The sequence below is a fragment of the Suncus etruscus genome, chromosome 4 (genome assembly GCF_024139225.1).
Source record: "Suncus etruscus isolate mSunEtr1 chromosome 4, mSunEtr1.pri.cur, whole genome shotgun sequence".
Taxonomy (NCBI): domain Eukaryota; kingdom Metazoa; phylum Chordata; class Mammalia; order Eulipotyphla; family Soricidae; genus Suncus; species Suncus etruscus.
The window spans coordinates 79,635,629-79,652,888 of NC_064851.1; the positions used below are offsets into that span (position 1 = coordinate 79,635,629).

General features: G+C 35.6%; 1 protein-coding gene across 1 annotated transcript in view; it reads left to right on the top strand.

Moving 5' to 3' along the window:
- The window catches only part of FIG4 (FIG4 phosphoinositide 5-phosphatase), a 131,317-nt gene that overhangs the window by 23,903 nt on the left and 90,154 nt on the right, over positions 1 to 17,260 (top strand). Inside the window, exons 4-10 of the mRNA XM_049771169.1 lie at positions 1,307 to 1,463; positions 5,470 to 5,520; positions 8,659 to 8,807; positions 9,539 to 9,667; positions 12,415 to 12,515; positions 13,911 to 14,073; positions 14,494 to 14,591. Coding sequence (XP_049627126.1) covers positions 1,307 to 1,463; positions 5,470 to 5,520; positions 8,659 to 8,807; positions 9,539 to 9,667; positions 12,415 to 12,515; positions 13,911 to 14,073; positions 14,494 to 14,591 — 848 coding nt within the window. The remainder of the gene's footprint in view (positions 1 to 1,306; positions 1,464 to 5,469; positions 5,521 to 8,658; positions 8,808 to 9,538; positions 9,668 to 12,414; positions 12,516 to 13,910; positions 14,074 to 14,493; positions 14,592 to 17,260) is intronic.

Consider the following 17,260-nt stretch of genomic DNA (forward strand, 5'->3'; position numbering starts at 1 on the left):
CCTGGTGTTTCATATGGTCCCCAGTACTTCTAGGAATTATTCCTGAGCTCAGAGCCATGAGTAATCCCTGAGCATGGCCCGGTGTGACCCAAAACAAAAACATCCTAAGGAATGACCCAGGAAATGGTTACAATAATGTAATAAGTAAACAGAGGATTATATGTGGTGCTGGAGATTAAACCTGTGGAAACCATGTGCATGGCAAGGGCTTTACCCACTGTACTATCTCTGGCCTATATTATTATTATTATTATTATATTATTTTAATGTCAACTCTAATGACCTAGACTTCTTTAGTTGGAGAGGGAGGAAATCTCTTTTGCTTAGTGACTATCATCTGGTCTTCTGAAAAGTACTCAATGAAATCGGTGAGGGACAAGAAGTACATAGAATGAAGATGAAAAATACTTTCAGTTTGTTAAAGGCTGAATAGACTGGCTCTTGGCAGAGATATGTGACATACTAGAGTCTTTTAGTATTTGGCTATGTTTAATAGGAACCTTTTAAGAAAGAGTGACATTTCCAATTGGTACCAAAAAAGAAGGTTATAATAATCTAATTTATAATAAGCTGAGGGCGTTTGTGCTGGCTGAAGAGTCTCTTTTGTGCAACATTTTTCTCATTTATTGGCTCATACCACTTCTTTCTCCCTGGATCTATTAACTGGGATTTTGTGAAGAATACCTTTGGCAGAAACATTGCCTTAGAGATCTATATTTTATTGCCACATGAAATTAGACCAATCATCAACCGTGTCCATTGCCTCCTTTTTGCTTGCAGAGAATGACATGTGTTGAATTCTGGTTTGACATAAGAATAGCCAGAAGAAATGCATCCTTGACACTGGTGGAGAAGTCTCCTGAGGTGTCTGTTCCTTCCTTCAATATTTTCCTTTATGTGAGAGTTCACTCTAGAACTGTCCCTCAATTTTGCATATATTTTTACTTAAGGCATTGCAGTCCTACCTGGAATGTGACCAAAGAATAAATAAAATAAGATTAAAGTAATGTTTTAAGAAAAGATAAATGGTATTCTAGATTTTTCCAGAGAATTACTCTAAAACAACTAAAACAACTGAAAATCTGCATGGCTATAATTCAGAGTCAGAGAGTAAAGTGAAAATGTGCTGAAAGTCTTTGGACTGGGATGCGGCTTGGTGATAAAGCATATGCTTCCATGTGTGGGGCCCTGGTTTGGGTTCCTAGTACCATGACAGAAAATATAAGTCTTTGTCCTTAAAATAGATATTTGAAAGCATTATAAATTTTGGAAAATGCTTTATTTGTCTTTTGTTGTTATTATGTAGGTTTTGTGAGGTTTTTAGAAGGCTATTATATTGTGTTAATAACAAAAAGGAGGAAGATGGCAGATATTGGAGGTCATGCAATATATAAGATTGAAGACACAAATATGATCTATATACCCAATGATTCTATACGAATTACTCATCCTGATGAAGCTAGGTATGTACTGGTGAGAACTATAATTTACTTACAGTAGGTAAATTACATCTATCTTAAGCCAAATATCGTCAAGATACTATGTGTGTTATATTAAAAACGTAAAATACTGGCTCTGAATTCTATAACTTTTGTTCAAGGACTGTTACATATCTTCATTGTAACTGTTGATTCAGGCATAGATAAACAATAGCTGCTAAAAGCGTGAGGGTGAGAGTCCATTATTGAGGAGCAGAGTAGTCATTAGTCTCAACAAGTTATACTGCAAAAAATTCTGTTATATACAGAGAGCCAGAAAATGACAGACTTTCTTAACCAAATGACCAAAAGAAGCACCACTTATAAAAGACAACACTGGCATTATTTTCTTTATAATGTGAAACAGTGGGAAGGACATATGTGAAATTTTCGTGATACATATATTTTACTTGTAAAACAAAATGGACATTTAAAAATGTTATCAAACACAAAAAAAAGACAGGATTGTTTTAGATTTTAGTTTAGTTTTTGGACCATACCTGGAGGTGTTCAGGGCTACTTATGGCAATGCTCTGAGGACCAGGCAATGTTCAGGATTGAACCTAGGTCTCTAGCATGCTACATATAAAGGATTTTATTGGGATAGTTTGTATGTTGGTTTATCTTCCATATTATATTGAACAAAAATTAAACTTGATATATAATGTAATTATTTAGGATAATCTTTATTCACAAATATGTATCTATCTCTATCTATACTTATATCTCTATATATTTATAATATATAATGTTGATGGGTTGGATGTCATCTTGTTACTACTTAGAGTTTGGAAAAAATAAACATGGGTGTTTAAATGGGTAGGATTTTGTATTTGTGTCTAAGGAATAAGTTTGAAAAATGAATTTAGATGAATGACATACAGGTGTCTGTTATAATATTTTCCATCTCTTTCTCCCCCTACTTCCAACTTTTTCTGCTGATTTGAAATATTTTTTAAATTCCAATGTTGGGAGAGGCAAGTTTAAGGAAGTGAAGAAGGGTGCCTCATTAATTGTGTTAAGTCAAAAATGCATCAAAACATAAATGTGGTCAAGGATTATGAGTTGCCCCCTAGAGGAAGTATGCACAATCATCAGCAAGTATCTCTTAAGGTTTTTTGTTTGCTTTTGGGCCACATCTGGGTGGTGCTTAAAGCTTACTCCTGATTCTGTCCTCAGAGATCACTCCTGATGGTAAGCAACGTACAATATGAAGTACTGGGGAGTGAGTAGCATATCCAATTATCTAATAACGTATCCATTAGCATATCCAGCATGTATAGTATATAACCACAATAATATCTCTCCAAACTCTCTGGAAAGTTTTTGCATGAAGAGCAACAACAACAAAAATGTAAGCAACCTGCATAGCTGGAGACATAGCACAGCGGTAGGGCATTTGCCTTGCATGCAGCCGACCTAGGATGGACAGTGGTTCGAATCCCGGCATCCTATATGGTCCCCTGAGCTTGCCAGGAGCGATTTCTGAGTGCAGAGCCAGGAGTAATCCCTGAGAACCGCCGGATATGACACAAACAAAAAAAACCATAGGTGATGCCAGAAGAAAAAATCTGCATCTTCTATCAGAGCACTTCTCAGGACTAGCAACTACCTGGTTTCAGAATGATCTTACTTGAGAGAAAGAAGGGAGGCTGATACTGTTATGCCTATTATGCCCAAATCCGAGGACTGAAGCAATAGGGTCTGGGCTAGGCCCCAAAATGGGGAGTGCAGGGAACCTGCAATGATTTGTAGAGCAAAATCTCAGCAGTAGCCAGATTCAACCTATTAGTAGTAGCTCAGGTGATTTTGATTGAAACTGATGAATGCAAATCTTGGGTTACTCCTCAAGCCTGCACAAAACTAGATCTTCAATCCTAACTCGCACTGTATAGTGATTTAATGAAGAAGCAGAGGCCCTCCAAAACTATTGGGTCAAACTGATGAATTCCAAGCACTATTGCTGATGCTGTAGCTTTTTAGTGGGGCATGCTTTCAGCTGCTAGGGCTTCCTGAAGTATAAGGAGGCAGGAAGAGGGTACCTGAACTTACTCCAAAAACATCCTGGCGATGTCAGCCCAAATACTGTATACCTGGAGTTTGTTTTGATTGGTTTTTCTGCAGAAAGCTGTAGAGGAGTGGTGAAGTAGGGCTATTGACAAAGCAATGATTATGCATGATGGATGCTACAGGCATGGCTTTGTTAGGGTGGGGACTCAGCCCATCTTCTCCTCCTGATATTTCCAGCTTCCAGGTGCATCGCTGGTGTACGGATAATTTTTTACAGCTTGGTTTGCATCTCTTTCAAGAACATAATTAGTCTATGGAACTGGCTGGATGCAGACGTGACAACTGCATTTGTGGGCATGGTTTCTACTACCAGGGATTCTGAAAGCACGAGAATGTGGGGGGAGGCTCGAGGGTGCCCACAATACTTCAAAAGAAGTCCTGGTGATGTACACATGACAATTTATTTTAAATGGTAAAAGCCAACATTAGAAATAGGATCCAGAAGAAGCAAGAAGAAAGGAGGAACTTACAAATAGAGGACTCCCTTTCCCATAAGATTCACAACATAAGTATCAGATGAAACTCTTCAAGCCAGAAGAGAATAGTTGGCTATAGGAAACAAGTAAGATGGAATAATCAATCCAGGAAGAATTCAGTGGAATAACAAATCTTTATGGACAAGCAATAACTAAAGAAGTTCACAGCTATTGAACTAGTTTTGCAAGGAGCACTAAATAATATTTTTTTTAAAAGCAAGACAAGCTGAACAAACAGTCATATTACCTAGAAAATGATGGCAATAAGTTCCCTCATCTCAGAAATCTTGCTTAAATCAGCAACCTTAACTCATTCATCAGAAAAGACAGAATGTCTGGATAAATCAGAAAGCTAAACACAATTTATGCTGCTTTTATCAGACACTCTTGAACAGTCATTATAAACATGGGCTCAGAATTAAAGGCTGAAAGCAATCTTACAGCAAATGGTTACTTTAAAAAATGCCAGACTGGCCATACTTAATAGTAGACAACATAGAACAGGAATGGGCATTATTAATTATCAAAAAATAAGCACATCAAAAAGAATTTGCATTCATCAAAATATATACACCAGGGCCCAGAGAGATAGCACAGCGGCGTTTGCCTTGCAAACGGCCGATCCAGGACCAAAGGTGGTTGGTTCGAATCCCGGTGTCCCATATGATCCCCCGTGCCTGCCAGGAGCTATTTCTGAGCAGACAGCCAGGAGTAACTCCTGAGCAATGCCGGGTGTGACCCCAAAACCAAATATATATATATATATATATATATATATATATATATATATATATATATATATATATATACACCAAATAAAGAACTAAAATTTATATAGAAACTTATAACAGACCCAAGAAAAGATAATAAAAGCAACAAGTGGTGGATATGTGGATAATTTACTTTACTCTTTCTTCCATTTAAAAGGTTTCCATCTTAAAATTATGATGATCACCCAAAATAATTTTGCTTATTTTTTTTATTCTCTTTTTTCCTCTCAAAGCATCTTCAATGCACATTGTAAAACCCAGAAGAATATATACTTCTGTTTTGCCTAAGTTCTTAAGTACCTCACACATCACGTGTTAGTGTATGACTCTTTCTTTATGGCATATTTAATCATGAGGAAATAGTCAAGCTTTATAAAATTAAAGTTAAGAATCTCTGAAGGGTATTTAGTCTGTTGAGTTGCTCCCTGGATGGGGAATTTCTTTTCCTTTTTCTTTCCAATCAACCTTTCTATTTCAAAGAAAAAAAAAAGAATCTTTAAAGGGACAGTCAATGGAATTAGAAATGACTTCAGATGAAATCTTTATTCCTAGCACAGATTGCAGTTCTTATTTTAAATGAGTATCATTATAAATATAAATGTATATGCAAGTATATGTTAAATTATGAAAAAGTATAGTATTTTATGAATGTAATATGTTGATTTCATTTTTTAGATATCTACGGATATTTCAAAATGTAGACCTATCTAGTAATTTCTACTTCAGGTAAGATTGATAGATTGATTTTTATACCTAATAAGTCAGTTGAATGTTTGTGTTTTCCAGACATAGAATTAAATTAGATAGAATTAAAGGATATAATAGTATTTCTTCCACTTCTTTAGTTTATAGCTACAATTTTAATATAAAAATACCAATATGTTCTCCTTTTAAAAATATGATAATTCTATGTGGGATAAAAAGAAACATAGTAAGGAAATTTAAATGCCCAGAGGCAACAGAACCTGTCTACGGAAGGAAGCTATCGTGGGTATGGAATGGATATTGCAACAGTATTGGAAAGAAGTGTCCAATAGTGGAGGCTGTGGTTTCGAATGTTGTGTGAATGAAACTCTATCATTAACAGTTTAGCAATTCACTGTGCCTAAAAGTAATAGTATTATTTTAAAGACATGATTAAAGTTTGATCAGATAAGATGAAAGGTAATATCATACTATGAAGAAATTATTTTTAGTGCTGGAGAGATAGCATAGTTAGTTAGTAGGAAGCTTGTCTTGCATCTGACTGACCTGCCTTCAGTTCCTGGCACCTCAAATTGTTCTCTAAGCCTGCCAAAAGTGATCCCTGGATGCAGAAGCAGGAGTAAATTCTAAACACTTCCAGGTATTGCTCAAAAAACAAACCCAAAACAAAACAAAATAAAAAAAATTAAAACCCATCTTTGTTTTAGACTTTTCAAACAATATTATTGAGAGAGAGAGAGAGAGAGAAAGAGAGAGAGAGAGAGAGAGAGAGAGAGAGAGAGAGAGAGAGAGAGAGAGAGAGAGAGAGAGAGAGAGAGAGAGAGAGAGAGATTTCTCGGTCTGCTTTTTGGTATTAGGCTGATGTTAGCTTCATAGAAACTATGTTGGAGTGTCTGTTTCTTCAATTTCCTGGAAGAGCCTGAAAAGAATTGGCAGTTGGTCCTCTTTAAAGGTTTGAAATAATTAATTACTAAATACATCTGGGTCTGAACTTTTGTTTTAGGGAGGCCTTTTAATTACCCTTTTAAATTTTCTCAATAGTGATAGGTCTCTTCAATATTTCACATCATCTGGGGCTTTTCATCCCCAGAAAGCTGAATACATATTCTTCTTCAATGCACATGGGATATTCTCTAAGATAGACCACAAGTTTGGCCATAAAACATACCTTCATAAAATCAAGAGGATAGAAACTGTATCAACTATCTTCTTAGATCATGATATACCAAAAATAGAAAACAGACACAGAAAAACTTTAACACCTGAAAATTAAACAACTCACTGCTGATCAACCAGTTTGTCAAGGATAAAATCAGAGAAAAAATAAAAATATTTCTGGAAACAATTGAGAAAGAAGACATGTGACATATATCTTAAGGTCTATCTATTTTCTTCCAAATGGTAGGAGTTCCAAATTTTTTATGTTTGAATATTACTTCATTACATTTATTTTTTACAATTTCTTTTTTTTTTTAATGGGGAGTATGGTAGTCACACTTGGTTAGTACTCAGGTATAAATTCTGGCTCTGTGCTCAGGATTTCCTCCTGACTTTGTGCACAGGATTTACTCTTGGCTCTATGACCAGGGCTTACTTGTTGTGGTGCACTGGTAACCCTTTGTGGTGCCAGTGTTTAACTGGCATAGAAAGAAAGTAACATAAGCACTGTAGTAGCTCTCTGGATCCTGCAGCTTTCTTTTTTTGTGGAAATTGAGGGGTTTTGGACGACACCCAGTGGTGTTTGGGATCTACTTGTGCTTAAAATCTGCTCCCTGTGGTTCTTGAGTGATTATTCAGTGCTGGGCATTGAGCTGGAGTCAGCAGCAATATAGGCAAGCACCTAACCCCTTTACTGTCTGCCTCTTCGATGACTTCACTACTATTCATCTATTGATGGACATTTAGGTTTTTGTGCCCTAACTATCATAAATAATGTTCATATGAACATGAGGGTTTGAATAGCTCTGAATTAGTTTTTACTTCCTTTAGATATCTTTCATGTAGCAGATTTTTAGAGCTTTTAAAATTATTAATATACTTAACTACTTACCTATGAAATACAGAAAAGCATCCACTGTCAAGAATGGGTTATACCTTCCATGATTTGAAGCTAGAGGAAGTTATTTGCTTTAATGACTTTTATCATTGAGACTAGATGCTGGTAAAATTAATAACTCCATGCAATATTATAACATTGAATTTCACAGATGAAACAAACTTCATATTATGTAAATAAATCATAAATAATATGGAAACAGTGTCTTCAAATAGAATTCTAACCTTAAACTAGGAGTGCTAAAATACTTTATAATTTATATAAAAATTAAATAATTCTAGGTACTTTAAAGTAATGGGCTAAAACTCTATAGTTACCAATATCTAGAAAATTGGTCATTTGAAATGAGAATTTTGGTTTGGGCCACACCTGGCAGCACTTAGGCATATTTCCAGCTCTGAGCTCAGAATTCACTCCTGGTAGGCTCAGGTGACCATATGGGATGCTGGGGAACTTTTATCGGCCACATGCTAGGCAATTGCCCTCCCCACTGTACTATCATTCTGGCCCCAATAACTGAAATGAGAATTTTGAAAGGGCTTATTTGGCCAAAAGACTAAATTTTTTTCTCACAGCCTATTTTAATATTTTGGGTGATCCTTATTCTTCTAAAACATGTTTCATTGTAATGGCTTGTATTATTTGCTTATGTTCTTATTTCATTATGAGGTTTGTCTGCTATCAATATGAATAATTTATAGAATTTTTTTTCATAGGTGACCTAGAAGGTAGATAATACATTGTTGCAGTGAATATTGTGGATTTCTATAGGAAATCCACATTTTTTCAGATACATAATTCTTTGCAGCAGGGTGTGTAATTTTTATTGATTTCAGTGTGAAGCAAAGCATGTATGTTACAAATCAATCAGTATAGCTTACTCACATAGTAATGCATATTTCTAATTATAAGAGTACTTAATGCAATGATGAGATTTTTATATATAATTTACAGAACGTATTTGAGCAAGACTGTTCCAATGAAAGTAACTGGTGCTAAGTAATTTAGTTAAATATATTTTAATTTTAGTACCTTATGGAATCTTAAGACTATGAAAATGTTTTGCTTTTGTAATTGTTACTAACTTTCAGGCATGTTTTTAGTTACAGCTATGATTTATCCCACTCACTGCAATATAATTTAACTATCTTACGAATGCCCCTGGAAATGTTAAAGTCTGAAACCACACAGACTCGCCAGGAGAGTTTTGACATCTTTGAAGATGAAGGATTAATTACACAGGGTGGAAGCGGTAAGTGGTTTTCAGCTGATCTAATGTATGTCATTGTGGCATCACATTATTTTCATTCACATTATTGTCATCCTTCTATTTTTCAACCCTATTCGGTCCTTGTCTTTACATAAAATTGTTTCAGATAGATGAGATGTGCAATTCATTTTTATAGAGGTTATTAATCAGCATGTGATTTCATGTGTGGGCTCAACAGAAATAATATGCTGACAGATTTTCATGAGACACATTCAACTCAAGATTTTTGGTGAATTTAAAGAGGTGCTCTTAGCAGATGCTCTATGCTATTTCTCTACCTTGTTTATGTTCTTTGTTTCTCTGTTGTTTTCTTATCTTATAGGTTATAAACTCTCAAAAGTCAAAAAGTGTGTTTATTCTTTGACTTCGTTCAAAATCATTAACACTCTGTAGTGGGTGATGGTGTTAATTATATACCTGAAAGTTGACAAGCTATGAACCTGCTCTCTTACAATTAAAAACATGTTTAAGAACTTAAAAATGAGTTGGATGTTAGGGGCCAGAGCGATATTGCAGCAGTAGGGCATTTGCCTTGCACGTGGCTGATCCAGGACAGACCTCGGTTCGATTCCCAGCATCCCAGTAGCAATTTCTGAGCACAGGAGTAACCCCTGTACATGACCGGGTGTGGTTCAAAAACAAACAAACAAACAAAAAGAGATGGATGTTAAGCAATTTTGCTATCTTTCTGATACTAGCTTTTCTTTTTTCAGGTGTGTTTGGAATCAGTAGTGAACCTTACATGAAGTATGTGTGGAATGGTGACCTCCTGGATATAATTAAAAATACTGTACACCGTGACTGGCTATTGTATATTATTCATGGATTCTGTGGCCAGTCAAGTATCCTTTTCAGTAAAATACATTGAGATACAATATAAAACTTAGGTTATACTAATTTGGAGAAAACTATATATGAATTATAAGATTATAATTATCATTCTTTGGACCAGAGCAATAGTATAGTTGGGGGGAGGGTGTTTTTGCCTTGCATGCAGCTAATCTGGATTTGACCCTGGCACTTAGTATGGTCCCCAAGCCTGCCAGGAGTGATTCCTGAGCACAGAGCCAGAAGTAAGCCCTGAGCATCCCTGGGGATAATCAAAGGAAAAACAAAACAAAATATAAGTAAATAAAATTTTCACTATATGTACCTAACAGTAAATAAGTGCTCTGGAGCAGAAATACAGAATATTGAATACCACAATTGAATTGGTTTGTTATGTATAAAGAATATAAATAATAGCCAGGAAGAAAATGCAGTGTGCTCAGTAAGAATGAGCATGATTATCTGAGAGAAGAAGTAGATTAATTGGTGAAGGATGGAACAGGGTTCTGCAAAATTAGCACTTGCCATGGGCGCTAAACAAAAATCAGGCCTTACTGGCAAGTAAAGGGTGGTGAGGTTTGAGTTCTAAAAGCACCATGATTGTAAAGGAAGAAAAGTACATAAGAGTGTTCATTCAATTGAAGTTGATCTGGAGGTCCAGAGCTCAACTGAAAATTCATCCCTCCTATTGTTTTAAACAAGTCATGAATTTAAAGGATTCATTTTGAGTGCTGAGGTCATATCTTGAATATGCTTTATATGCCAGAGAGTTGGGTTTTGTTTCTGGAAGTCCATGGTCTCTTGGGCACTGAATTGCTATTCTGAAAGTCACTCCTGAGCAATGTTAGACATGGCACAGAACTAATGTGTAAATATATATATATATATATATACTTTTGTTATTGTGTTATACATATATATGTTTATGAATTATATATGTAACAACATCAAAATGGAAATATATGTATTCATTAAAGAGAAAAGCATAGTAAAAAAAAGAGTGTTCTTTCACTGTGTGTAAAGCCTATGAAGGTATGGTATTAGGGAGAAAGAAGTTACACTGGTAAATTTTGATGGTGAAACTGAGGATTTAGGATTTGTGTTGGCATGCCAAGAGAAATTTTTGTATTTCTCTTCCCAAGATGACACGTAATACAAAGTAGGAAACTTGCATTGACCACTGTTTCCAATATGGATTAAGTCAAATGAAACTGGAGCCAAGGGCATAAGCTAGGAAAAGATAACTGTAGGTTATCCTAATATAATGAAGGTCTGGAAGAAAGGAAGGCCTATTAAAGAGGAGTAGGTTGATCATTGCATTAAGTTGAGTTTATTTTATAAATGCATTCTTTTGGTTTTTTTTCACATTCATCATTTAATTTATAATTTGACTTCTATGTTGAAACCTTTGAAGAAGTATTAGATTACTCAGTGTTAAAAGAAAGAAAAAATTTCTTTTACCAATTCCTACCTCTTTTTGAGACCATGTAGGGCATTTATATATACAAAATTTTTCTAGTTGGCATTCTTCCTTTTCTTATACTTTTAAACATATGTTAAAAGTTCTAAAAGAGAGGTTGTTTTGAGCTCATAAGTGGATGGAGTTATAGCTAACATTATCATGCCTCGTTGCTCCAGGGGATTTGGGAAGACTAGGGCTAAGGGGTACAGCTTCAGAGATTTACCCTGAACAGCTCCCAGTTCTGCTTTTTGTATGCCAAGGGAGAGATAGGAGAGATTAGATAAAGACATGGGAATTTGAAATGAATAGTCAGATTTATGTACTGCACTTAAAAAATGGCACATTGCTTTATGATATGTTCATTCCATGAGTAGTTATAGTTATTATCTTCTTGATCACTCACTGAAATAATGAGATTTTGCCCTGAATTACTTTTTCTGTTCCTGTAAGTAAAGTCTGTCCAGAAAGAACACAATGTTTTCACCACCATGGACTCCAAGAGTGTGTTACAAATTCTGAAAGAAATTTCTTAAAACTACTTTAAAATAGTGTAGTGTACTGGACAGCTAACTCATGGCCTAGCACATAATAAGCACAATAAATATTTTTGGCTTTAAAAATCATGAATAGCTTCCCTGGATGATAGTTTTAAGACTCATTAGTTTAAATAATGAACCTTTCATTATCAAACCTTTAATAAGTTCTGGAAGTCTCTATAATGATAAAAGTGATTACTATTTATTAAACATTTGCTACAAGACAGGCACTAGTTTTATGCACATTAGAGATTCCTTCTCCATACAACCTAACATTACTTTATTAGTATGATACCAATTTACAGAAGATGAAGGTGAAACTCAAGGTTAATTACAGAATAAAACCAATCAGCTGTATGTTAACTAGTCTGCAATGTTTCATTATTAATTTACAGTTTTTATTTTTGCAGTTATATATTTTATTTGGATGGTTTTACAGTATTAATTCCATTCTCTCAGCCTGCAGATCTCATTATCTAAATACCCTATCAATGGCTTGTGCCTGTATGCTAGCTGTATCATCTCTAAAGACAAGGCAGTACTCCTTGTGCTTGTTTATAATGACAGAGACCAATTCTTCTCTTAGCCATTCACCCTACAGCCAGTTGCCATATGTCTTATGCTTTTGCATTCTTAGGTATAACTTACTGATGATCTCTAACACAGTGGATACAATGTACATGAGTGTATATTTAAATAGAATGATTTTGTTACTTTGGTATAACAGTCATGAATGCTGAACAGCTTTAACTTGATTTCTAAGAACTCTTGATCTATGGACGACCAGTGTATGTCACTCTCATAGCCAGGAGATCCAGTAAGTTTGCTGGAACGCGTTTTCTCAAGAGAGGTGCAAACTGTGAGGTAAGCTTGAAAAGCAGCAAGCATTTTCACCTTGTATATTGACCTTTATGATTGATGAAGCAATTTTAGAAAGTTGATTTTTTTAAATTTGGAATGTCATGAAGAGAATACTTAATTATTCTGAGTATCTAAAACTTCTGAATAAAATTAGAGTAAGATTTCAGAAATGTATGTACTTCTAAAAAAAAAAGGCTCTCATATGAGTTATACAATACAATTGGGAGTTATAAAATGTTTAATGTCTTGAAGGATTTGCCACTTTTATAATACATGAAAATCTGTAGTGCATATTTAATGCAGAGACTAAAATAGAAAAGCACCTTTACCCATAGCCTAAGACTAAGTAAACAGAGAGGAGCACTCATTGGATTTTGACCTTTGAGCAGAAGAATAAATCGAGCCAGGCATGAAAAACTTCTCACCCTATCCCTCTATGTACGTGTGTGCTAAGGCACAAGTTTCATTCTTGTTCACCCATAAGAAACAGCAGTTTTTGAAATTCTCTTCAAGTGCTCTGTTTACATAGTAAGCTGATATGTGATGGGTCAGGCATATTGAGTGAGACGTTGGGTTTTTGATCTGATTTAACACAGCACCATTCTTCTTAAAATTAAATTAATAATGAATGAAGAGCTATAATTGATGCTTTGAGAAAAATTTTTATAATTATGTTATTTACTTTTGAATGTTCTGAGGATAATTATACAGATGATTAATGTAGCTATACTTATTTTTATTTTATCCTTATGATGTACTGTGAAAGTAAAACTTCCCTAAACCCCCTTTCCCACCTGCCCATCAGACCTTATTTGACTCTCTCTTTTGCCCTTTTATTCTTCCTTGATAATCAAAGTCAATTCGTATTTCTCTTGCTCTTCCTAATCTCCTATACAATTTTACATAGTTGCCTTTTATTTCTTTTTCTTTTCTTTCTCCCATTATGCCTTTCAAGCTGTTCTATGCTGCTTGTATTATTAGCTATTTAATTTTGTGTTTTTTTTTCTGTTCTTTACTATCTTAATTGCAATTTTTAATTGGCTTTATTGCATTTTAATGGATTCCTTTGCATCAGTGCATGCACATTATGATTAGCACCAACTTCTTTTAAAATGCAATTAAAATTTCATTGTGGGGCTGGAGAGATAGCATGGAGGTAAAGCGTTTGCCTTTCATGCAAGAGGTCATCGGTTCGAATCCCAGCACCCCATATGGTCCCCTGTGCCTGCCAGGAGCAATTTCTGAGCATGGAGCCAGGAGTAACCCCTGAGCACTGCCGGGTGTGACCCAAAAACCACAAAAAAAAAAAAAAAAAAAAAAAAATTTCATTGTACCTGAAAATTTTTCATTAAAATTTCTAGGAATGTGAAATATCTTTAAATGTACTTTATGTTGCAGGGTGATGTTGCAAATGAAGTGGAAACTGAACAAATACTCTGCGATGCTTCAGTCATGTCTTTTACTGCAGGAAGTTACTCTTCTTATGTACAAGTTAGAGGATCAGTTCCTTTATATTGGTCTCAGGACATTTCAACTATGATGCCTAAACCACCTATTACATGTGCGTGCAAAAATCTGATCTTTTTAATGCTAGCTCTTATTTATGCACATTTAGAGATAATAATCTCTTGTCCCAGAATTCTCATAAATGCTTAGGTCTTAACGAAATTGAAGTGCAGGTAAATAGAGAACTTAAAAGAGGAATGTCTTGATTTTTGTTCGATGACTATATTTTTCTGTATTTTTGACTGTTAGTAAATACTTTTAGATTTCATTTCAGTAATATAAGAATCATTCCAACTTCAGTAAATACAGAGAATGAATGTCCGAGAAGCTCCTTAAGGGAACTCTAGGAAGTGAAATGACTGGGAGATTATTTGAATTGTATTTTTTCAAATTAAAAAGCAAAACAAACACCTCTGTGTTTATTTCCGTGTGTGGAATTTGTCTTAGTGTTCATTCACATTTCTTTTTTCCTCAGTGGATCAGGCTGATCCATTTGCGCATGTGGCTGCCCTCCACTTTGACCAGATGCTTCAGAGGTTTGGCTCACCTATCATCATCTTGAATTTAGTGAAGGTATGCTCATCACTTTAACCCTGGAACTCAGTCACCTGAGTCAGCTCTTTCCTGAGCAAGAACTCAGCAAGTCTCCTCTCCCTCTCCCCAAAGGAGACTCGCAGATCATTGTGCTGTGGCAGATCCCTACCTGAATTGTCTGATCCTCTGTCCTTTGGCCCAGATTCCATGTGGCTTCCTCCATGGGGAATGTTTGAAAATTAATGGCATATTTGTAAGACAAGGAAGGGGGAATGTAGCATTCCAGGATCCTGATTTTCATGTGCGAAGTAGGTAGAGCCTGTTAAAATTCTGCCTTATTTTCAGACAGCATTGAGAAGAAGTATGGAAAGTAAATAGTTACAGAATTCCTGGTATCACCAGAAAACCTCCTGGGCCAATTAAGATGCATTTACTTAATTAAGGGAAAGCTTATATTTCATAATAAAGGAAGTAACTGAATGAAAGAAGCAAATCTGCTAAGATGACAACAGAAGAAGTGCTCATTGGAAGAAATACTCAAGGAATTGGGTTAAAAGTAAGCAAGTAGAGGTAGTGAGTTGATGTATTGGGTAATCTCAACTCAAGAAGAAGAGGTATTTTCTCCAATGTCTGAGTTTAGTTTGTTTTGTGAGAGATATAGGTACAATACAAAATTAAGACAAAGAACTTTTGGATATGCTAATAGTGTATTAGTGAACTGAGGTGGGTATTTAAAACAATCTGAATACAAATTAGAAGCTTTGGGTAAGAAATGGAAAGGACCCAGAAGACAACTCAGTGGCAGAGAAATGCTAGTAATATGCTCAGGCCCAGAGATGCTTCCTGACTATTGACAGATGTGACCATGATACTCTCTTGCAAACAGCACTTAGAAGTTCATTTGCAGGCTCAAGCATCTCTGTAAGAGTCCCTGGCCATTCTCTACTCTCACCTATTGCACTGCTGGCCACAGCCCTATAAAAATAGAAAAATTGGTGGAGGGAAGTAGATACTGGTGAAGGGATTGGTGTTGAAGAATTGTATTCCTGAAATGCAATCATGAATAATTTGGCAATTCATGGTAAATTAAAAAATAATCTAAAAGAACAGGTAAGAAAATAATAAAAGATGTGTCAAAGACAGAAAACAAAGTGATGCTGATTATTTAAAATATATATATATATATATTAGGAACCATGATTACAAGTATGTTTGTAGTTGTGTTTCATTATAAAAAAGAATGCCCCTCTTTTACCAGAGTAACCTTCCCACTACCAGTGCCCCTCCCTATCTCCCTCATTCCTACCCCCTGTATTTGAAACAGGCATTCTATTTTCTCTCACTCACTACCATTGTCATGATAGTTGTTAGTGTAGTTATTTCTCTAATTGCACTTACCACGCTTATTGTGAGCTTCATATTGTGGGCTGGTCCTTCAGCCCTTATCTCTATTGTCTCTGAGTATTATTACCCTACTGTCTTTTATTTTACTTAATTCCCACAGGTGAGTGAGATTATTTTGTATCTATCTCTTTCCCTCTAACTTATTTCACTCAGAATAATAGTTTCCATTGACTATCATGTCTAGGAAATTTCATGACTTTATTTTATGTCTACTGCATAGTATTCCATTGTGAATATATACCACAGTTTCTTTAGTCACTCATCTGTTGTCAGGCATCTGGATTGTTTTCAGATTCTGGCGATTGTAAATAGCACTGCAATGAATATAGGTGTGCATAAGACATTTTTGTATTGTATTTTTGTGTTCTTAGGGTATATCTCTAGGAGTGGTATAGCTGGATCATATGGGAGCTTAATTTCCAGTTTTTTTTTTTAAGAATTTTCATATTGTTTTCCATAAAGGCTGGTTTAATCTAAGATAGAAAGATGGGAATAGTGAGTTTGTAAGAGAAGGTTGTACTATATATTGTTAACAGTAGAGGTACAATTTGGGGGTGGGGAATCAGTTGCTGGGAGAGAATGGTATAGTTTCATGCATGGGTTCAAAGAAGCAGTTTTTGTGTGTGCATGCATATGAATGATTTAATCAGAGCCTGAAAGTTACATCTTGGCAAAAGGGTAATGAGGAGGGAAAATCATGTGCAGTGAGTCAGTCAGCTTTCTTTTGCTGTTCTTTGTTTTTTTTGTTTGTTTGTTTTTGGTTTTTGGGCCACACCCGGTGACGCTCAGGGGTTACTCCTGGCTATGCACTCAGAAGTCGCTCCTGGCTTGGGGGACCATATGGGACACCAGGGGATTGAACCACGGTTCATCCTAGGCTAGCGCTGGCAAGGCAGACACCTTACCTCTAGTGCCACCACGCTTGCCCCTGTTCTTTGGTTTTTGTGATTAGTGGATTCTATCAGGGGTTGACTTTGTAAACAAGTTCAATTAAAAAAATTATAGTAAGGCATTATCCTGGAGTGATGGTACAGCAGTAGGGCATTCACCTTGCACACGGCCAACCCGGGACCGTCCCGGGTTCAATTCCGGGCATTCTGTATGGTCCCCTGAGCCTGCCAGGAGTGATTTCTGAGTGTAGAGCCAGAAGTAACCCCTGAGTGCCATGGGTGTGGCCCAAAAACAAAATAAATAAACAAATAAATAAAAACAATATATAATATAAAATACAATATATTATTATATAATAAGGTTATACATAACATCAACTTGTATCATACAGTAGCTGTGATATATACCTCACT